This window comes from Thamnophis elegans, chromosome 3 (genome assembly GCF_009769535.1).
Source record: "Thamnophis elegans isolate rThaEle1 chromosome 3, rThaEle1.pri, whole genome shotgun sequence".
NCBI lineage: Eukaryota > Metazoa > Chordata > Lepidosauria > Squamata > Colubridae > Thamnophis > Thamnophis elegans.
The window spans coordinates 33,308,353-33,330,702 of NC_045543.1; the positions used below are offsets into that span (position 1 = coordinate 33,308,353).

The 22,350-nt window shown below is 42.9% G+C and overlaps 2 protein-coding genes across 11 annotated transcripts in view; one reads left to right on the top strand and one right to left on the bottom strand.

Annotated features, from left to right (window-relative positions):
* Positions 1–22,350, top strand: part of RCBTB2 (RCC1 and BTB domain containing protein 2) — a 73,859-nt gene that overhangs the window by 36,354 nt on the left and 15,155 nt on the right. For 4 of the 9 annotated variants that reach the window (XM_032212951.1, XM_032212955.1, XM_032212953.1 and 1 more), the window contains exons 9-12: positions 2,261–2,387; positions 3,265–3,404; positions 13,778–13,908; positions 15,227–17,757. In XM_032212951.1, coding sequence (XP_032068842.1) covers positions 2,261–2,387; positions 3,265–3,404; positions 13,778–13,908; positions 15,227–15,367 — 539 coding nt within the window. In that variant the 3' untranslated portion in view covers positions 15,368–17,757. Of the gene's footprint in view, positions 1–2,260; positions 3,106–3,264; positions 3,405–8,050; positions 8,911–10,193; positions 13,735–13,777; positions 13,909–15,226; positions 17,758–22,350 lie in introns of those variants that run through there. The other 5 variants (XM_032212954.1, XM_032212956.1, XM_032212958.1 and 2 more) reach the window with 4 other exon arrangements.
* Positions 16,152–22,350, bottom strand: part of RB1 (RB transcriptional corepressor 1) — a 63,585-nt gene continuing 57,386 nt past the window's right edge. For both annotated transcript variants that reach the window (XM_032212950.1, XM_032212949.1), the window contains exons 26-27: positions 19,121–19,170; positions 16,152–18,385 (exon numbers count right to left, since the gene is read on the bottom strand). In XM_032212950.1, coding sequence (XP_032068841.1) covers positions 18,312–18,385; positions 19,121–19,170 — 124 coding nt within the window. In that variant the 3' untranslated portion in view covers positions 16,152–18,311. The remainder of the gene's footprint in view (positions 18,386–19,120; positions 19,171–22,350) is intronic.

Below are 22,350 nucleotides of genomic sequence, written 5' to 3' on the forward strand. Positions count from 1 at the left end.
TTTAAAGTCCATAGAGGAGGAGTCTTTTAACAAATAATTTTAAGAAAATAGACTTTTATCAGTTACATGCAACAATGTGTATTACTAGAAGATTATGCAGATATTTTACCACTTTTTAAATATCTTCTTTGTCCTTCCATATAAAACTAATGATTTGGGCTGAATTGACATGGACTCAAACACAGAGTACTCATCTAACAGCTTTTTGCTCTGGAATATAAGCAATTATACTGTTTGGTCTGCTAAAGTACCCTTGTCCTTTGACATGGGGCTGGATCCAGGCGGTTGTTGCGGTTGTCGGGAGGGGGTCTTTCCCCCCGCATTAAAGGCGGCGGTGGTGAGACCCCTCCTGAAGAAACCATCTTTGGATCCAGCCGTCCTAAACAACTATCGTCCAGTCTCTAACCTCCCCTTTGTGGGGAAGGTTGTTGAGAAGGTGGTGGCCTTTCAGCTCCAGCGGTCCTTGGAGGAAACCAGTTATCTAGATCCCTTCCAGTCTGGCTTCAGGCCTGGCTACAGGAAACCGCTTTGGTCGTGTTGATCGATGATCTCTGGAGAGCCAGGGATGGAGGTCATGCCTCCATCCTAGTACTCCTTGACCTCTCTGCGGCTTTCGATACCATCGACCATGGTATCCTTCTGCGACGACTGCGGGAGGTGGGGGTGGGAGGCACTGTTTTACGGTGGTTCTCACCTCTCGGACAGGTCGCAGTCGGTGTTAGTCGGAGGGCAGAGATCGACCCCTAGGCCCCTAACGTATGGGGTGCCGCAGGGTTCGGTCCTGTCCCCCCTCCTCTTTAATATCTACATGAAACCGCTGGGTGAGATCATTTGATGGCACGGGATAAAATACCACCAGTATGCGGACGATACACAGCTGTATCTGTCCGCCCCGTGCCAACTCAATGAAGCGATGGACGTGATGAGCCAGGGCCTGGAGGCTGTTAGGGACTGGATTGGGGTTAACAAGCTTGTTCTCAATCCAGATAAGACCGAGTGGCTGCTGTGCTTCCCTTCTACTAATTGGCCAAGTGTTCCATCTCTCAGGCTGGGGGGTCAAATCGTACGCCCCTCAGATAGGGTCCGCAACTTGGGAGTCCTCCTGGATCCACAGCTGACTTTTGAACACCATTTATCAGCTGTGACCAGGGGGGCATTTGCCCAGGTTCGCCTGGTGCACCAGTTGCGTCCCTACCTGAACCGGGAGGCTCTCACAACAATCACTCGTGCCCTTGTGACCTCTAGGCTGGAGTACTGCAACGTGCTCTACATGGGGCTGCCCTTGAAGAGTATTCGGCGACTTCAGCTTGTCCAGAATGCAGCCGCGCGAGCGATCGTGGGTGCGCCTCGTTTCACCCACGTAACACCTATCCTCCGCGAGCTGCACTGGCTGCCTGTTGGTCTCCGGATTCGCTTCAAGGTGCTAGTTGTCACCTACAAAGCCCTTCATGGTATTGGATCTGGTTACTTGAGAGACCGCCTGCTGCCAATTACCTCCACTAGACCAATAAGATCCCACAGACTAGGCCTCCTCCGAATTCCATCAGCCGCCCAGTGTCGACTGGCGACTACCCGGAGGAGGGCCTTCTCTGTGGCTGCTCCGACCCTGTGGAACGAACTCCTCGTGGAGATTCGTACCCTCACCACCCTCCAGGCCTTCCGCATAGCCCTTAAAACCTGGCTGTTGCGACAGGCCTGGGGCTAAAGACTTACAGCCCCACTCCGAATGGTATGATTGTTGTGTTTTTAGCTGTGTATGGTCTCTATGTCCTGTAACTCGTTTGTTTCCCCCCCCCTTTGAATTGTGAGCCGCCCTGAGTCCCCTCAGGGAAAAGGGCGGCATACAAATAAAGTAAATTCAAATTCAAATTTCATTTTGTTATGGCTCAGTGTTCAAGTCTGTCGAGATCCATCTGGATCGAGTCTATCTTCTTTGGTGTTAGCTATTTCTGCCAGTTTAGTGTCTTTAAATCTGATGAATTTTGCTGGTCCACTAATTTAGTCACTTTGTCAAAAAATGAATCACTCGCTCATTATTCCTGAATGATTCTGATACCATACATTCAAATATATTCTGTAGAGAAAAATATATAAAAAATATGCTCTTCTCTTGTTGCTTTGTTTATATCCAGGTTTTGTAGTGATTTTATTTGTGTAATGAAAAATGTTTGATTTCCATTATTTTCTTGTTTTTAGGTACTATGAAAGAGATTTAAATAGAAAGTATTACTGAAAAATATTTGTAATATTTTCGTTTCAGAACCTGATGATCACTTAACAATAGCTCAATCAATAAAGAAGGAATTTGACAACCCAGATAATGCTGATTTGAGGTTTCAAGTAGATGGAAAATACATTTATGTTCATAAAGTACTCCTCAAAATTAGGTATGAAATTATCAGTCCTCTCCAATATTTTCATTATCTTCCCTGGGTTTTTTGCCCATATACATAAACATTTTCCAGTACTCTTAAAATGTGTATCTCTGATACTAAACTTCATTACTAATATGAGCTTTCATAGCTTTCTATAATAACAGTTGGCATCTTTGCACAGACTTATGAAAGCCATTGAAATGATGTATAATTGCAGTAAACATATCACTTTTTAAAAGAATGGCGCAGTTACAATTTGGAAAGACTTGTAAGTTCAGTATATTATAAAGGGCCATGAGGCAGCCACATATGTGGAGATGTGGCTGCATTAATAATGCACTGCTGAGAAAATGCAAAGTATAGTTGTGCAGACAACAACTCTTCTACAAGCAGCTTAAAATAAATAACTTAGTAAGATTCCATGGAGAAGAGGCAATTTAAAAAAATTAAAAATTGCCTTCATGCTTATTGTCTTTATCTTCAACTTATATACAGCATGTGTATCTTCAAGTGAAAGATCTTCTCTTTCTAGCTCCCCACTATGTATCTTATTCCTATTCAGCCAGAGTTTGATATGTTTTCATTAAATGATCATGATCAGCAAAATACAGTGCTGACTACTACATTGTCAAAAATGGAAATAAGTCTCTACAAGGTATATAATTCATTTCAAAACCAGATTAGCATAGCAGTAAGGCACAAAAGACTGTCAATTCTAAAAATACAAGTAATATGAAAAGAAATTGCTCAGTCCCTCTTAATACATGTTACATTTGCATGGGTTCATCTTTCCCACATCATTTTCATGTTAACCTTTTAGGTTTTCTGTTACATGGCAGGAATCAAGTTGTTAGTGCTGATGTTATAATTGTTTCCCTTTTGTGCCCAGGTGTGAACATTTTCATTCAGTTCTGAACAATGGTACTGAGGAAATCATAGAAATAAATGAATTCTCATATCCTGTTTATCGAGCATTTTTGGAGTATCTTTATACAGATAGCATCAGTCTCCCTCCTGAACATGCCATAGGTAATTAGAACAAAAGAGCTTAAATTAATGTTACCAGCTAAGGTATTAATGTATATTTTCATGATATTTATGTACATGCGAATATACTGACTTGTGTAAACTTACAGTAGATCAGAGCATGAAATGTGTCTGCATATATTTTCACATCTTGTAGCATTAGAGAAAGTATTTTGTTAATGATGAAGGAAAATAAACAGACTGGTATAACAAGTTGTGCAATAAATTATAAGAAAAAGCATTATATTGCTGAATTCTAATACTATATATCATAAATATGTAGAATATATATACCGTATTTTTCGGAGTATAAGACACACCGGAGTATAAGACGCACCAAGATTTTGAAGAGATTTTTTTTTTTAAGTTTTTGCCCTCCCCGGCTCCCAGGAGCACTCTGCAGGCCTCCCAAACTCTCTGCATGCCTCAGTTTTCAGAGGGCCTGCAAAGTGCTTCTGGGGGCTGGGGAGGGCAAAAGCACAATATGTAGGGGCTCAATCATCCTAAAGGGTAAGGCTTTTATCGATATCAAATCTGCTTTTCTCTACCCTTCCCCGTGGCAAGGCAGGACTAAACATATCTCTCTGCACTTTATTTTTTTTTTCTCCTTCCCTCTGACCAGCGACCACACAGAGCTGCTTGGCCCAAGGAGTGGCAATCAGCTCACTTTTTCTCTTCAGTGAGGAAAGAAAGACACATGGGGGCCTCTGAACGGCCGCTACTACACTCGACCGAGAACAGCCCATTGGGCGAGGAGGGGTGGGGATCTCTTCCACTTGGATTAACAGTTCCTCGTGGTGGTGCCTGAGCGGCAAAAGGGAAGTCCAAAGAATATGACCTGGCAAGGCCAGGCTTGAATAACCGGGCTTGTTCACAGCCCTCTTCGCAACCCCGCTTCCTTAGTCTCAGTGCAAAAGCAGGTGCCAGGCTCCTAGCTACCATATCTCTTTGTTGAATGATAGATCCAGGCAGATTGGAGATGGGAGAGGAGGAAGAGTAAAGGAACAATCTCCTTTTCACAAAGGCTTTTCTAAGGGCGCTAGATTGGGAAGTTAAAAACCTGGAATTGGATACAATCAAGCTCCTGAGATTGGTTCGTTGCCACCCCAAAACGCTGTTACTGCGATCTCTGCCACCTGGAACTGCCCGTGCAGGTGTCAGAGAGACGGCAAGCACTTGGGGGCTCCTGAGGGGACCTTCAAAAGGCTTTCAATGCAATTCCCTGAGCCACTTTGGGAATCAGACTCCATGTGGAAGTGAAGATCCCTGCTGTGTGGAACCACCCGAAAATCCGACACGCGGACCAGGTGGGCGTGGCTACATTCAGAGTATAAGGCGCAGCCAGATTTTCACCCTCTTTTGGAAGGTAAAAAGGTGTCTCTTATGCTCTGAAAAATACGGTATATAGATTTAAATAGCTTAGTTGTCCTTTGTTGCAACTTTTGTTTTAATTAATAGTAACAGCATAGTTAGGAATTCAGTAATCTCTGTTGGGTGTAAAGCTATTTGACTGTGTATTGTTTGGGGAGTACGTGTGAGAATTGAAAGTATTCATTACAGCCTTTTCTCTCTTCTGTCTCACCTTGAAAAAAGCAATTGCTTTAACAGCAAAAAATTCAGGCATGGGCACTAAATTAAAATTAAGCCTTGCTACTGTTAACCTTCATTGAAGGTAAGCTGTTATTGTCCAAGATAATATCATCTTACCTTTGTATACGGAAAATTCCTTATTTCCCACCGGAACGACAAAAAAATCACCTGACAATTGTCCGCAAAAGAAACAGTACAAGAGCAAATTAAATGCAGACTACTTAGCAATTCTATATGTATGTAATTTAGTGAAATCTTATTTTACCAGACATTGATATAGTAGATTTTAATTGGAGTAGAACCAATTACGGCAGAAATGATACAAATGAATTCAGAAATGAATTTATATCATTATGCAAATGATGTAAATCCTCACTCTTGGACTCATCAAATTTTTCTCAATAACAGACGTTCCTCAATTAGTCTGTTAAATTGAGATTTTACCATAATATAATTGGTAGGCAGACAAGGTACTGAATAAGAAAAGTTAAAACAGAAGCAGCTCATTCACATGAAGCTGTCATAAGTGTCAAAAAGGACATTTTAACTAATATATTAGTTTTCCTTAAAACTATTTTAACATTTTTGCTGAGTTGAAACTATTTCTGTTGAAATCTGTCTTGGGAGTTTTTTGTTGCTGTAAGAATTGTAGCTTAGAAAATTTTATTTTTTAAAAATAAATAAATTCCAGAGCACAGAACTCTACAAGAACAGCTCCAATGTTGAACTGTCTTTCCATTTAATTAGGAAATCACTGTTAAGTTGGCAGTCAGAAAAGGGAGAATGAGGAAGAATTTTCTTTCCAATTTCTATTATTTGCAAAAGAGGGAAAAGAGACCAGATACGCCATTTGCTAAAAACGTGAAGCAAATTTCAACTTTTCCCAATATTTAATACAAAAAAAGACAGAATCTCTCTGATTGTGATGGTCTCTTTAACTCAAAAGCAAAGAAGCCACTCTATGGTGGAAAAGACAGACTGGGGGGAGGGGGACCTAAAACTATACGGTCTTGTCAGGTTTGAGCCAAAGCTGAAGCTGATTCCTCCCTCTCCACATGTATAATGACCTCCAGGCATCAGTAAAGTGTTTTGCCCAAGGCAGAAATGTACTGATGAAGAGGTTCCAAGCTTAACCCTGAGCTGACAAATCACTCAGTAGTTCCTATAGAATCTATAGTATAGATGTTAAATAGGAGTGGAAAGAGTCAGGTCCTGTAGCATACCACATCACAAAGGATGGGGGTTTCTCATCTACTAGCGCTTGTAACCAACCATGAAAGAAGGAAAAGATCCACTGAAGATCGATGCCTTCTGTTCCCAGCCCCTTCAGACAACCCAAAGGGATACCATGATTGCTGGTATCAAAAACCTCTGAGAAATCAAGAATCAGGACTCATGCTCAGAATCTTGTGGATAGTCATTTGGATCTTTTTGGAGTTGAGCTCCAGCAGTGCTGATTTTGAAATGAGTGATGCACAGACTTCTCCAGATTTCTAGGCGCGTGCTCATCTGGCCCGCAACCCAGAAGAGGAGCTGCCCAGGGGGCACGCGCACACAGAAAATGAAGTTCCAGTTTTTGGAATGCACATCTGTGCTGGCCAGCTAGTCTTCCGGATACTGGTGCACATGCGTATGCAACAATCAGCTGGCCAACATGCATGTTCCTGCGAGAAAGCAAGACCAGCTCTTCCAATTTCTGGCACTGATGCATGCACAAAGGCCAGCTGGTCATTGCATGTGCATGCATGCCAGAAACCTGGAAGAGGAACGGGTGAAACCATGAGTGTCACACAACATGGCTCTGTCTGCCACTTCGGACACATGTGCCATAGGTTCGCCATCACAACCCTAGTCAGTTGCTCATAGTGTTGTTGTTGACTTTTGTTAAAAATAAAATCAGGTACAAAATGTGTCTCCCCCCCCCCAGTCCTATTAATTACTGCACTTGTAATTACTGCACATGTATTAAATTTCAAAAATTTGTCTGAAGAAAACCATTTTGCATTTTAGAGCTGTCCCTGAGAACTCCTTGAACAAAGTTACCTAGCTAATATTCTATCAAGGCTCCAACTGAAATCTTCTCTACTCCTTCCACAACCCCCTTTTGTTTGCTCACACATTTCAGTCTTCTTTGCTTCTGCTCTCTCTCTCTGCCTTTCTTTGCATAGATAATGGATTTGTTTTAGCTTTGTTATAAACCCAGAAGTAAATTCTAATATGAAGGATTAAGGATTCATATTTTGTGTTATATTTAACAGAGAAGCCATTAATTATAAGCTTTTCCAACTCTTGACTCATTCTGTCCCTTTTTGAGCTGATACTTAGAGATCCCTGCGACAGAAACTTAATTGGTGCCCCATCTACTCTGTTGTACACAATCTGTCTGAGCTTGTAAATGTACAATGATCAATTTAGGCAATAAGATGATTGAATACATAATAATGTAATGTTCTCTTGTTTTGCTGCTTCGCTAATTTTTTTCCACATTTGTGGATTGTCGTCATTCTCCGGAGTAGTTTGTGGGAGGAGTCACTAATGGTTATTCTCACATCCAATCTGCCCAGAGACTGAGGTTAAAGTTGAAGCCATTCCCTTCTACTTCCTCTGCCTGGTTCCAGTTTAACCTCAGTCTTGGCCCATTAGAGTACTGTTTTTGCTTGCTCTTCTGATTGGACTTGTGTGAACTTTTTCCCAACCTTGATTTCTCAATGCTGCTTCTTCAGCGAATAGTAGGCCTAAGGGCCTTTCTACAAGCCGCAGATGGAGAAGGAAATTCCAACTCCATTGATGTTTCTTGAGGTGCTCAAGAATTAATGGGTCAAACCTAGGGTTTTCCCACTCGGGGGGGGAGATTAATGTCATTTTTATAACCTTGAGGCCAGTTTTTCCCAAGCTTTGCAGATGCCTATGGTGGATGCTCCTGTGGCCACACTGGCATCTTCTTCACCCTCGTGGCGGGTGACATTGCCAACAACCTCAAGGTGCAATTGACCCTACGCAACCTTCCAGGCTGCAACCTGGGCAATCAATGCAGCGGCCGCTGCTTCCTTCTTTAACAGGACTACTCTTCTTTGGCTGACTCATGAAAGAGAGGGCGTTGTCGGAGTTGCGGTTCCTGCAAGATATCAAGCTCACGATGGCTACCCAGTTTTTGGCGGATGCCACGCTCAACGCGGTCAAATATGCCTCAAGGGCTCTCTCCTTGTCAGTGGCCTCTAGGCGACTTCTATGGCTGTGTGGATGACAGGCGGATGTCCGATCCAAGTGGAACCTGGTGGGGACTGAATATTCCGGCAAGAAGCTGTTTGCCGCTTTACTGGATCCTATTTTAGTAGAGGATAAAAATAATCACAAGGTCCTCCCTACTGCGTCTAAGCATTCTGAGCAACGATCGGTTCCCTACCAGAGGAGGCCTTCCTATCAACCTCCCGATCAGGACTTCCAAAAGCAGAGGTATTCCTCTTCCAGATACCCTAGTTAGGGGGACAGGCAGTGCTACAGGACAGGACTAGGTACCAGCAGCCTAATAAGTGGCCCTTTTGTGGGGAGGCAGCCATCCCTACTGCAGAAGTAAGTGACTCCAGCTTGGATCACCCCATAGGTATGGCCTTGCCATATTTGCAGATCGCTGGGACTTCATCATTACTGATGAGTGGGTCCTTCAGACTATCAAGTTTGGGTTACGTTTGGAGTTCCTCTCTCACCCCCTGACTTGTTTTTGGCTCTTCTCTTCTAGGAACCAGGTCAAATGTAAGCTCATGAGTAAGGCAATTCAGCGCTTGCTGGATATCTAGGCTGTTGAGCTGGTTTCAGAAGGTCAAAAAGGTTCTGGATAATAACAAAAGGAACCTGGACACAAATTGTAAACAGTGACTTGGAAAAAAAGGGGGTTTAGAAACTTTGTCAACTAATCTTTGTTTAGAATATGTTATAAAGATTTAAGGCTATTGGATGATTTTGTAATAATTAATGAAATGCCATCAGGTGGTTGTGTTTTTAACTATGGATTATTTTAGGCAAAAGGGCACTAAAACAATTTCAGTCAAATGAGAACTATGCTATGTTGATAGTAAGACTCATTAAGAATCTTTGACATTTGATATGAATATAAGAAATGACTGGAAGAGATGCACAAAAGCTAATTGTAACTAATTGACACACTTTCTACAAGATGTAATGTAAGATTATGATTTTTTTGTTTGTGTATCTTGTTTGTTTAATAAAAATAAAAATTTATTGCAAAAAAAAAAGGTTCTGAATTCTACTCTATTTTGTTTGTAGTCCCGGAAAGCTCAGGGGGATGGAGAGCGATCCTTGATTTGAAGTTGTTAAATTCTAGGTTGGTTTACCGGAAGTTTAAGATGGCTTCCTTAAGGTCTATCCTCTAGGGTATTAGACAAGGTGATTTCTTAGCCTCCATAGACCTTACAGAGCTTACCTACATATCATGATTTCACCTGACCAACAGAAATTCCTTAAATTTTCACATGGGGGAGTCTATTATCAATACAGGGCTCTCCCCTTTTGACTGTTATCGGCACCTTGGACCTTTACCAAGGTGCTGTCTGCAGTTGTAGATCATCTTCGGTCTGGTCCGGTCCACCTCCAGTGCTACCTGGATGATATACAGTACTGTACAAAAGTTTTAGGCAGGTGTGAAAAAATGCTGTAAACAAAGAATGCTTTCAAAAATGGAAGTGCTAAACTTTTATGCTCATAAATGAACAAAATGCAGTGAATGAACAAAAGAGAAATTTAAATCAAATCAATATTTGGTGTGACCACCCTTTGCCTTCACAACAGCAGCAATTCTTCTAAGTACACTCGCGCACAGTTTTTGAAGGAACTCGGCTGGTAGGTTGTTCCAAACATCTTGGAGAACTAGCCACAGATCTTCTGTGGATGTAGGCTTTTTCACATCCTCCTGTTTCTTCATGTAATCCCAGACACACTCAATGATGTTGAGATCATGGCTCTGTGGGTGCCATGCCATCACTTCCAGTACTTCTTGTTCTTCTTTACGCTGAAGATAGTTCTTAATGACTTTGGCTGTATGTTTGGGGTTGTTGTCCTACTGCAGAATAAATTTGGGGCCAATCCTACGCCTCCCTGATGGTATTGCATGATGGATAAGTATCTGCCTGTATTTCTCAGCATTGAGAACACCATTAATCCTGACCAAATCTCCAACTCCATTTGCAGAAATGCAGCCCCAAACATTCAAGGAACCTCCACCATGCTTCACTGTTGCCTGCAGACACTCATTATTGTACTGCTCTCCAGCCTTTTGAGGAACACACTGCCTTCTGCCTCAGCCAAATATTTCAAATTTTGACTCATCAGTCCAGAGCACCTGCTGCCATTTTTCTGCACCCCAGTTCCTATGTTTTTGTGGAGATATGGCTTTTTGGCTGCAACTCATCCATGAAGACCACTTCTGGCCAGACCTCTCCGGACAGTAGATGGGTGTACCTGGGTCCCACTGGTTTCTGCCAGTTCTGAGCTGATGGTACTGCTGGACATCTTCCAATTTCGAAGGGTAATAAGCTTGATGGGTCTTTCATCTGCTGCGCTAAGTTTCCTTGGCTGACCACTGCATCTACGATCCTCAGTGTTGCCCGTTTCTTTGTGCGTCTTCAAAAGAAGAAGCACATCTTCAAACCCCAGTCTCTTTGAAATCTTTGTCTGCGAGAGACCTTGTTGATGCAGTATAACTACCTTGTGTCTTGTTGCTGTGCTCAATCTTGCCATGATATGAAACTGTCTTTTCTGAAGGAACTGCTACAAACCTCACCTTGGTAGCAGAGTTTGGCTGTTCCTCACCCAGTTTTAAGCCTCTTACACAGTTGTTTCTGTTTCAGTTCATGACTGGGTTTCAACCTACATGTGACATTGAGGATTAGCACTTTTTTGGTATATTTGGTTGATCATACACCTGACTATAATCCTACAAAATCCCTGACTTTGTGCAAGTGTACCTATGAGAATGGATGCTGGTTTGAAGGCAAAAGGTAGTAACACCAAAGATTGATTTGATTTAGATTTTTCTTTTGTTTGCTCACTGCATTTTGAAAATTGACAAAAATAAACAATCATTATTTATATTTCTGAAAGCATTCTTCATTTACAGCATTTTTTCACACTGCCTACAACTTTGTCACAGTACTGTACTTGTTCAGTTAGTGACACCGAACATGGCCAAGAGAGATCTTGGGCTCACAATTAGGATGTTATAGACTCTTGAATTCTCGATCAACTTCGAGAAGAGTCATCTGGAACCCACTACTAGGCTTCAGCATTTAGGGGCAGTTATTGACACCGTGGAGAACGAGGTGTTCCTCTCACAGGATTGTAGGGACAGCATAATAAAGCAGATTCTCGGGACATGTTCTGTTCCTGTAGTTCTCCTCTCTAAACTCCTAGGCAAATGTATTTCGTGCATCGCGATCGTTCCATGGGCCCGCCTCCATGCCAGGGAGCCGCAGTAGCTGCTACTGCCTCATCAGAGGGACGGAACCAGCAAAGCGACCTTTAAAATCTATGTGCCACCCCAGGTCCTCCTGTCCTTTCGTTGGTGGATGTCTGCAGCCCTGGCCAAGGGCTCCCTGTCCAGGGAACCGGACAGGTTGGTGCTAACGACCGATACGAGTCTCTTCGGATGGGGGAGCACACCTCGATTTTCAGCGGGCCCATGGGTGATGCATGTCATCAGACTTAACACAAAACATTAATTGGCTGGAACTCAGGGCGATCCACCTGGCTCTTCGCCACTTCAAGGAGCGGATCTCCAGACAGCACGTTCTCGTCCTAATGGACAATGTCACCACCAAGGCCCAGGTCAACAAGCAGGGGGGCACTCTCTCTGGCCCTTCAGAATGAGGCAGAGAAGTTGGGGAACTGGGAGTAACGGCATCTCCTGTTGCTGAGGGAAGAACATATATTGGGAGTGGAAAACCAGCAAGCTGACTTGCTCATCAGGGCGACCATGGACCACAGGGAGCGGCAGCTGCATCTCAGAGTCTTCACCGAGATTTGCCAGAAGTTCGGCATGCTGGTCGTGGACCTGTTCACCATACCATTGAACGCACAGATCCAGAGTTTCCTCTCCCAGTTCCAAGCTCAGGGAGCAGAGGACATTGACATCCTGCGATGCAGATGACCAGAGGGACTCCTCTATGCCTTCCCCCCCCTTCCCCTCATTCCCGGGGTCCTGAGGAAGTTGTGTATGGAGGTGATCACAGTGGCTCCCTCCTGGCCCCGATGACTTTGGTTCGCGGATCTGATAGACCTGTCCATATCCCCCCATTGGAAGATTCCACGGAGGGAGGTGTCAGGGGGCCCTGAGTCATCCGATGCCCCAGTGGCTTCAATTGATTGCCTGGTACTTGAGCGAGAACAGTTGAGGGCAGTCAATTTTTTCAGCCAGAGTAATCAGGACCATTGTGATCTTGGAGAAATCCACCACCTACATTTACAATGCTACAGGGTCCTCCTTTGTGTCCTGGTGCCGGTCCACGCATGTAGCACCTGCGTCGGCTTTGGCACCACAGATGCCGGAGTTCCTTCAGGATGAACTTGAGAAGGGTCTTTCCTATAGCACCCTTCGGAGGCAAGTTGCAACCTTGGCAACTGTCCTCAAGGGGGTGGGCTCTCGTTCCCTAGCACAACACCCAGTTAATATGAGGTTTCTTCAGGGAGCAGCAAATCTTAACACCCCCCCCCCCATGATTCACCGGTTTCCCACATTCTTCAGGCGCTTACCGAGGCTCCCTTCGAGCCTTTGAGAATGGTGAGCCTTCAATTCCTAACACTTAAGGTTGTTTTCCTGGTGGTGATTACTTCAGCCAGACGCATCTCTGAGCTCAGCACAGTCATCTAGGACTGACCTGTGCACATTTCATGACAACAAGGTCGTTCTCAGACTGGATCCTGCGTTCTTGCCTAAGATTAACTTCCCCTTTCATAGGGCTCAGGAGGTGATTCTCCCGGACTTCTATCCGGCGCCTTCTGGGGAGAGGGAATGTTTCTGGCATCAACTGGATGTCAGGAGGGTGCTGCGTATCTATCTGAAATGCACCTCCTTCTGGAGGTCTGAGGCGATCTTTGGTTTCTTCCAGCCCTCTACCCTAGGGGCGAGGGTGTCACCTTCTACCATTGGCAGGTGGATCAGGTTAGCGATCACCGGGGCATATGAGGCATGCAGGCTTCTGGTGCCGGCAGGCATCATGGCACACTCCACTAGGAGTGCGGCCACGTCTGCGACCTGGTCGACTCAGGCACCTGTAGAAGATATTTGTAGGGCGGCCACCTGGGCTTTGCCATCGCCCTTCATTAGGCACTACCGGCTGGATGCTTATGCTTCAGCTGAGGCCTCTTTTGGTAAGAGGATACTGCAGGAACTTTCCCTTCCTTCCCAGGTTCTTCCTTGGAGCATTGACCTTTTGATTAAACAGGAGCCAGGCAGAAGAAGAGAGTGGCCAACTTTAACCTCAGTCTCTGGACATATTGGACATGAGAATAACCATCAGTGACACATCCCACAAGACTCCAAAAAATGCAGTTCAGATAAGACTAACTGTCATTTTCTGAGCCGAGAACTGCTATCAACAGTCATCATTTAGAATGCATATTAAATTTGCAGATAACTATTTTTAAAACACCATCTTTTCATGTGACATTACTAGCAACATTTTTACTCCAGAAGTATTTTATAGTTGTGTGTTACTAAAGGTTCCTTCTAGCCTGTGTATAGATTTTATTTCCCCCCTCCCTCCCTCTTTTGGCAGGCCTGTTAGATTTGGCAAGCTTCTATAGAGACAACCGACTAAAGAAGCTTTGCCAACAAACAATTAAGCAGGGCATTTCTGAAGAGAATGCAATTGCTCTTCTATCAACTGCAGTCAAGTATGAAGCAAAGGTATGGAAAATGTTCTTTACTGAGTTGCTACTGACGGGGGGTTCTTATTCTACATTGAACTATGAGCTTGAATTTGCTTGTGCAATTAACATATTGAGTAGTGTTAGTCAAGGAATCCACACTGTTGGAATACTACACTTGGCCTATTGTCTGGGATTTGGTGAAAATTAGAAGCAGTTCTTGTATGTAAAGTACTTTGAAGACGTGAAATCATTGGGCAAATGCTAAAAATTTGCTGTTAAAAATAACAATTTTTGTAGTTTTCAAGATAATCAGACCAATTTCATAACTTCTTGGGAAGGATATATTTGGCTGCATGAAACATCTAGAGTACTCCATAAAAGAGGTGAATAAAGGAAGTATTCTGAACTCTGTGAAATTAGTTTCTTAAACTCTCAATCACCTAGGTCATAGTTGTCTCAAAGGTGTTAAACCAAAAGGCAACTGGACTTTCTTGGTTTTTTCCCTTGAAAATGTTTTGCTTCCCATCCAAGAATTTTTTTCAGTCCTGACAGTCAATTGCTATATTTGTTTTAGATCTCCGGATTTAGTTAGGGTTGACCCAACTATATTTAAGCAATATGGAAAACTGTAGAGTGGGGGAGGACCCAAGACAGAGGTGTAAATTAGAGTTTAGTAAAGCAGTTTAATTAAAAGACTATTTGGTCATTTCATTGTGATGGAGAAATAGCAATAGCAGTTAGACTTATATACCGCTTCATAGGGCTTTTAGTCCTCTCTAAGCGGTTTACAGAGTCAGCATATTGCCCCCAACAACAATCCGGGTCCTCAATTTACCCACCTCGGAAGGATGGAAGGATGAGTCAACCCTGAGCCGGTAAGATTTGAACAGCCGAACTGCAGAACTGCAGTCAGCTGAATTAGCGTGCAGTGCTGCATTTAACCACTGCACCACGGGACTCTGCTCTTCACTTATTGGGAAGGCAGGGACACAGGAGGAGAGTATAATTTGATACTTTATCATGTTTTTTTTACTTATTTCATATTTTATGGGATTGTTGAAATAGTTTTCTGAGGATTTTTTTATATGAACATTACTCTCATTCCATTTAATTTTCTTCCCCCTCAGAGGAAAATTTTCATGAGTGGGAAATTGGTACTTCAGTTAGCTATGAGATGCAACAAGATGACTTTTAATGAGTATAATGGATTGATATGGCTGTTTTTCTGTTCCCAGATTTCATTTCCCATTTTAGGGTTATCTTTTTTTCAGCACTGACCTGCCACCTATAGTGATTATGTGGAACAATATCCCATATTAGTAGTGTGTATTAATATGTAAACACTCCATTTCTAGGAGTTAGAGGAATTTTGCTTCCGGTTTTGCATCAACCACCTGACTGTCGTTACTCAGTCTCCAGGTTTTGCAGAAATGGACCATGGCCTCATGAAGATCTTTATAAGCAAAGCCAGTCGAGCTGGAGCATTTAAAAACTGAAGTAAAACCCTTGCCTAATAATGAAGATAGTTTCATTATCGTTAGTTGTATTTCTGATCTGATGATAATTTTCTCATAAACCTAATTTTAAAAAAGCATTATGCATTCTGGCTCCCTACTGTGACAACTAATCTTAGAAATTAAGGAAACACCAAAACAAGAGTTTTCACTAAAAGCTAAGTAATCAAATTTTGATACAGCTAAACTATTTAAATATTTTGGAATAATCTTCCACGCTTCAGGAAAAGCCTGCCCACAGATATCATATCTGTAGACAGTTGCTACAGTATCTTGCAGGTTTCCCAATATGAAAGCAACATTTTTTTCTTACCAATAGCTGAAGTTGCTAACCTATGAATATGAATATGAGCTTTGAAAAATTAGAAGGGAAGGGGAAGTCCACAAAAGATTAAACCTCTGGAACCCCACAGCAATTATGAAAGTATTAAGAGATTTTAATAAAATTTAAACTATGCTAGGTGACGTTGCGTCATGCCTTCCCTAAAGCCAACTTCTACAGCTAGAAATTTCTCTCGTGCCAGCCAAACCAATCTTGCAAAAGATAAAGTGTCTACGTAGCTTACTGGTATGCTACTGGGTGATAAGTAGGCTAGTTCATACAGTTGGCTTTCTTGAAAAGTAGGATGGTGAAAGAACAGTTTCACCTTCAGGTATTTGGGATGCATTATTGATATGTGAATAAAGAAAGATGGAGAACTCACCAATCAATATTTTTTTTATAACAATTTGGCCGGCACTGTTGGAGGCTTTCCTAGTTTTTCATTGATTGATTAATTTAACAATTTCCAAACTGGGACTGCTGGCCAGGAGGAAGACTTATTTTTAGAATACAGGTTGGGGCAACAGGCTGATAGAGGAAAAGTCATATATCTTGCTGGAAAATTGTTCACCCTCTCTTAGGCAGAATCTTTTTTCCAGCCAGACCATCTCCCACAGTGCTAATGTTAGTTATCTTTTAAAAGACAATGACATTGCTATCCTTTGCAGAGTAAAGATATGATGATTGATACAAATATTTACTTCATTCCATTGAGGTGTTTACAGTTTAAGAGCAAGTAACTAATTCTAATAGTGGAACAATTGCTGGATATGTAACATTGGAAACTATAGCTAAATCTGCCTTGACTTATACATAGTACTGGTCAAACCTTCAGGGTTCTGCTTGAGGTGGGAAGTTTTGCTCATGAGATACTGAAGAGTCGATGGTGGCTAGAGCTTCTAAGAATTTAAGTTCTCAAACAGGAGCTCGGGAAGCTCAAGGGGCATGCCTGAGGCAAGAAATAAATGTCTTGCTCTTGTATTTCCAAACAATCTAATCCTGGAACAGCTAAACCTACATCATTGTCCCTAGTCAATTAAAGTTGTGTATGAAATAAAGTAATAGTGGATCACTATTTGGCTTTTTGGCCACAACCCAAACTTTCAATGAAATAACCTGATTTAAAAAATCATATTAAGACTATAAGAATGAGAATGATTCCACACATTAATGTTCTTTTATGATCTTTCTGAAATTTTAAATGAAAATGTATATATACAGTATATACTGTATGTGGGTGTTTCTTCATGACATTTATTGCAAATAAATTCAGATAAGGAGAGAAATAATTGTTTGTGCAAGAATTTGTTTACACTAATGAATAGATTCACAAAACAACGAACCACCTAGATGCTAAACTAAAATCTGAAATATCAAATGTTTTGAATTTGAGTTTAAATAGTATATTTCGTAAGGTACCACATTTAAACATTAAGGTGCTTATTTTCTTATAATTTCTTATACTTACTGGGAAAACACAGATTCATAGAATATAGAGAATGTGGATTGCCTTCCATCAGCCAGTTTTCCAGGTTTTAGCTCAACTGTATGAAATATTTCTGAAAGTTTAATTGCTTTCTATTTCATGTTTACTAAATTATAGCTAGCAAGCCAATAAACTAAATTGTTTTGGCGACTCAACGTCAGGATAAAAATATTAAATATTTTCACTGTATATTATTAATGATTCTCATTCTTATTTTTAAAATTATTTTATTAATCTTTTAATTTTTATTAGAATACAGAATATTCCTATGCTTAATTTGTCAAAATACATCGTTATGATAGTTTAGGTTAGCCAACTCTTAATAGGTACTGTTAATAAAATTTCAGAACTTTATTTTCATAGTCTATATTGAGTTTGCAATCTGACTACTGATCATTACAAAACTAACAGAAAAGTGACAGCTACAGAATTACACTTCTCTGCTGAGAAGACAGATAAGCATGCACGGTGTAGGTGTTTTGTTGCAGTCATTGTGGTTTGCTGAAATAAAATAACAAAATTCAACCAGGCTGCCAAATTTTCTAATTTGTATCTGAGTTTTAAGATGGAAAAAAAGATAAAAATGTTAGCAAGGTATATGATTTAACAGAGATGTCTAATGTATTGGATCTAGACACCATACTTAAACGCACTGTCCAGGAGAGTTGGGAGGGGGGGGAGGCATCCAGAACTAATGATTATAAATCCAATTGTATAAATTATTGTAGAACTCTGTCCTGAAGGCGGTTCTTTGATACAGTGTTGAGTGTTCCTTGGAGGGGGACCTCAAACATATAAATAGTGCATCAAGTCTAACATTAAAATGACAATTCTTAATAAAATACTAGTGCATTTTGTATATTGAACCTGAATATTGAACAGTAGTTGAATAAAAACTGAAAAGGTAATATAATTCAACAACAATGCACTGGGAAATCAATTTTACTTAAAACTAATATGTATAAATTAACACTTAAGTGGATAATACATATGCTATGTTATAGCATGAAATGCTAAAAAACATGAAATTCAACTAAATTAAATTAGCTAAGCAATATATGCAAAACAACATAGCAGAAATCAAAGCTACAGTGCAGATCCTGGGTCTCGACAGCAGTTCACTTTTGTACAGTATCTGAAACTTCAGCACCATCATTCAGTTTCTGGTTTTGTATTCTAGTCCTAGTAGATGCTAGAGAAACAAAAACAGTACTGCCTTTTAAAATGTGTTAGTATAAACTGTGTTAAATAAGACGTTTGCAAAGTAAAACAGAAGACATGCAAGCAGCTAATCTCGGATCTGTAAATTAAAAACAATCCTCATGAAATGCAAGTAACCTAGATTTTCATTACATCTTGGGGATTTTGATATTCTTTCAACAGATTACAATAATGTAAAATTAAAGACAAGGCACAATAACATTTGAAACTATTTCAAACATATGGAATCTCATAAGTATTACTGGTTGACCTTTGATTTAAATGTAACAGTTAGGGATTCATAAAATTGTTTATGCATGAACTGAAAAGTGGCCAAAATATGTAGTGAAATGGGGTTCTTCTCTTTTAGACACAGATCAAAATGGATATGACTTTGGGTGGGAAAATCCAAGGTTGAGGGATTTCCTGGGGAAGAGGAAAAGTAAAGGTGCTGGAAAGCTAAAGAACAGGCTGATGATATTGAAAGTAGATTAGAATCCAAACGGTACTTTAGATGCATGAAGATTCCTTTTACATAAGCTATTTAAATAGTGATTAGCTGAGCTTGTTGTATTATAGTATGTCGCTTTATGTGCTTAGGAACCACTAGCCCCAAAGCCCAGTAAATACATGGTACTAGTGAGGAACTTGCCCATTGTTGTATAAGACCATCTCAATTGTCCCCAGTAGTAATTTATAATTATTCTCATGCAGTATAAAAACTTACTCATTTCTGCAAGCTTTTGTTGGAATTTTGACTCTCCAGAAAGATGTTCCCTGTAGATAAGGGAAGATAAATTCCACATTTTATACAGTTCTGATTTCAAAGTGTATTGAACATAAATTGTGACCAGACCAGGGGCAGGCAATTAATTTTATCAAGGGGCTACATGAGAAAGTAGAATTGTTGTGAAGAGCTGCTGCCCCACCTCCTGCCACCCTGTCCTTGCAGCATCACCACTGCCCCATCACCACCATGGACCAGACTGGGACCATCTGCAAACCGGATGTCTGTGGGCCATAAAATGCCCAGGTCTGCTCTGGTCAGCAAATGGCAATTCACACCGGAATACTTATAATGACCAAACTGAGTAATTCTCCTTCAGATGCATATTTGCCACATGTCGAATCTTTAAATAAATCAAGGTTATCTTGTTCTGCTTGGGGAACGTGCCTTCCCTATGCAGATTCCCTTTGAAAAGTAAGACTATAGTCTCAATAGAGGTGGAAATAGCATCAATGCATGGGTTGACACTGGCCGCTCTCTGATTGGACTGAGTCTGATTAATAATTAATTAATATCCTTTATAACCTGCCCTTGTAAGTAGCTCAACCCAGCTTTCGAGTCAGTCTATTCTGAGGACAGACATGTTATCCTATTGCTCTACTATAGATTGGTTTTTCTACTTTAAATTAGGCTTTGCATCTAAATTACTCTGTGAGTACTGTTGTTATAGTAGATAAACGGACTGATACCTGTTGCTGGGATTATGGCAGCATTGGGTCACATGGCCTAGATCTGACAGACCCACGCCTCGCTGAGGCACTAACTTCTGGTCTCTCGATGGAGGAAAGCGGAGCATCCAGCAGGCTGTGGCACTCGCTCTCACGGAACTGTCAGCAAATTTGCCTAATTGACCCTCCACCGCCGAGGTGTTTGGCAGCCGCTTTAGTAGCCGTAGCTACAAGGTTTCTCCCCCCACGCTGTCTCCTGTCAGGAGCTTCAGAGCCGCAGGAGCAAGTGAGAGTGCAAGTGGGGGCGCGATTGGCCCAATTTCATTGCTGACAGCTGATAGCCCGCTGCGGCAGCAGGACTTGGCAGATTGCTTCGGAGCTGCAGGCACCAGCAAGGGTGCAAGGGGGGTCGCGATTGGCTCAATTTCATTGCCACCAGAGCGCTGACAGCCGCGCCATGGTGGCAGGACTTGACAGCTCACCTTTGCTGCCGGGAGAGCACTGCAGCCTGCGGACAGAGCGCCTCTGCCCTAGCAGTCGTTCCTGCCGCTTTTGAGGCATTTGGGCATGGCAGGAGAGAGTGAAAAGGGCACGAAGTGCCATCTTTGACAGCAGGGCGGCTTCAGAGGAGGCGTGATCGCCATTTTGTTTCCAGCATTCCACATCAATCCAAAATGGCGGACAACAGTGTGCCTGGGCCCTTCTCCAACACAGAGACTGTCAGGCACCGGGGCCAGGCTTGTTGGCAGTAGCACAGGCTCCCCTCTCTCCAGCTGGACCTTCTACCTCTTAAGGGGGAGAGGGAGTCAGGCGCCACAATAAGGCCTCCAAAGCCAGTAAGAGCTCCAAGCCTAAGAAGAATTCAAAGTCGGCTGCAACGGTCAAGCATCTCAACACTGACCAGCAGCACCACCCTCTTCTTCCCAGCTGGACTGTGCCCAATCAGTAAGCTCCCACCCAGGTCACCAGTCACCGCTGTGGCTAAACTCGAATTTGGGGCCATTCCTCCCGACGTTGCTAATTAATACGGCTAGCCTTTGGGGCAGTTGCCCAGGAGCTCCCAGTCCAGCTACATCTAGAGAACAGGCCAGATGTTCAGAGGCTTCCACTCCCACCGCGGTCGGCCTCCGTCTTGACTGGCAAGTGCCTGCCATGACTTCCATTCCTTCCATGCTTTCTGGGGCCCCCAATTTACAGGACATCATTGCGGAGGCATCAAGCAGGGCATTGCGGCTGGACTGCAGGAACGCTCTCAGACATCTTTGGGGCTCCCTCGGGTTCTTCTACAAACTGAGGCAATTTCAGCAGGGGTCAAGGACCGGTCATCAGTTCAGTTTCCCCGCAGTCCATCCCCCATTTCTGAAGAAGGGGAAATCAGGGAGGCAGACTTATCTGAGGAGGAAGGTATGGCCCCCAACAAGCCTACCTTTATGGGACTTTTTCCACCTGCCCTGTTCAAACCATTGTTGGGCAAGGCTAAGGCCGCATCAGATCTGGGGGCCAACTGGATGCTCCTGCAACCCCTGCACCAACCACTTCTGCCAGCGCTTGGTTCACGGAGCATAAGTTGGAGGCTGACACCATACCAGCTCCGCAGCTGTTCGTGGGCATGGTCCAGAGGCAATGGTCTTCACCTACATCTGGCCCAGTGTCTTCCACCACTGACATGTGCTTCTACAATGTAGCGGAGGGCTTGATAAGTTTCTCCAATGGCCCACTGTGGACGCCCCAATAGCAGCTCTCTATTCCAACACCACGCTACCTGGTTTGCAAGAGGAGGTCCTCAAGCCTAAGGACAAAAGACCAGACCAGACCCTCCAGTGAGGACACCAGGCGGCGGCCTGAGCTGCCCGTGCCTCGACAGCCGCATCTTTTTTCTCTAGGTCCAGCTGCTTCTGGCTATAGCAGCTCCAGGAGAGGATCCCAGCCGGTGATTCCAGACCTCACCAAGATCTCAATAAGATCATAGCTGCTGTTCAATTCTCTTCAGACGCCACTCTTAGCGCCATGAGGTTCGCCTTCCGGGCCATGACCTCCTCAGTGGCCTCCCGAAGACTTCTATGGTTGCGACAATAGCAGACTGACATGAGGCATAAGTGGCGAATGAGAGCTTAGCCCTAGAAAGGGGGGGCTCTATTCGGGGATGCCCTCACACCATTATTAATTGAGGGAAAGGACAAACGTAAGATTTTGCCCTCAAACAGTAAGAAAGGGTTATCCTGCCTGGGCCCCTACCCCAGAAGGCAGCAGTTTAGGCAACACAAGTATCGGGGTTCATTTCGAAGCTTGGATTACAACCCCATAGGGTTGCGATCACAGGGTGGCTTTGGCCAGCGCCAACGTCAGCAGGCTTATAGACAGCAGAGGGCCAATCAGGCCAAACAGCCCTTTCAGGGCAGGGGAAACCGATACTACTGTAAACTATAAGCTGTCCCAGGATCGGTTCCCCATTGGTGGGCGTTTGCTACATTTTGCAGATCAGTGAGATTCCACCACTTCTGA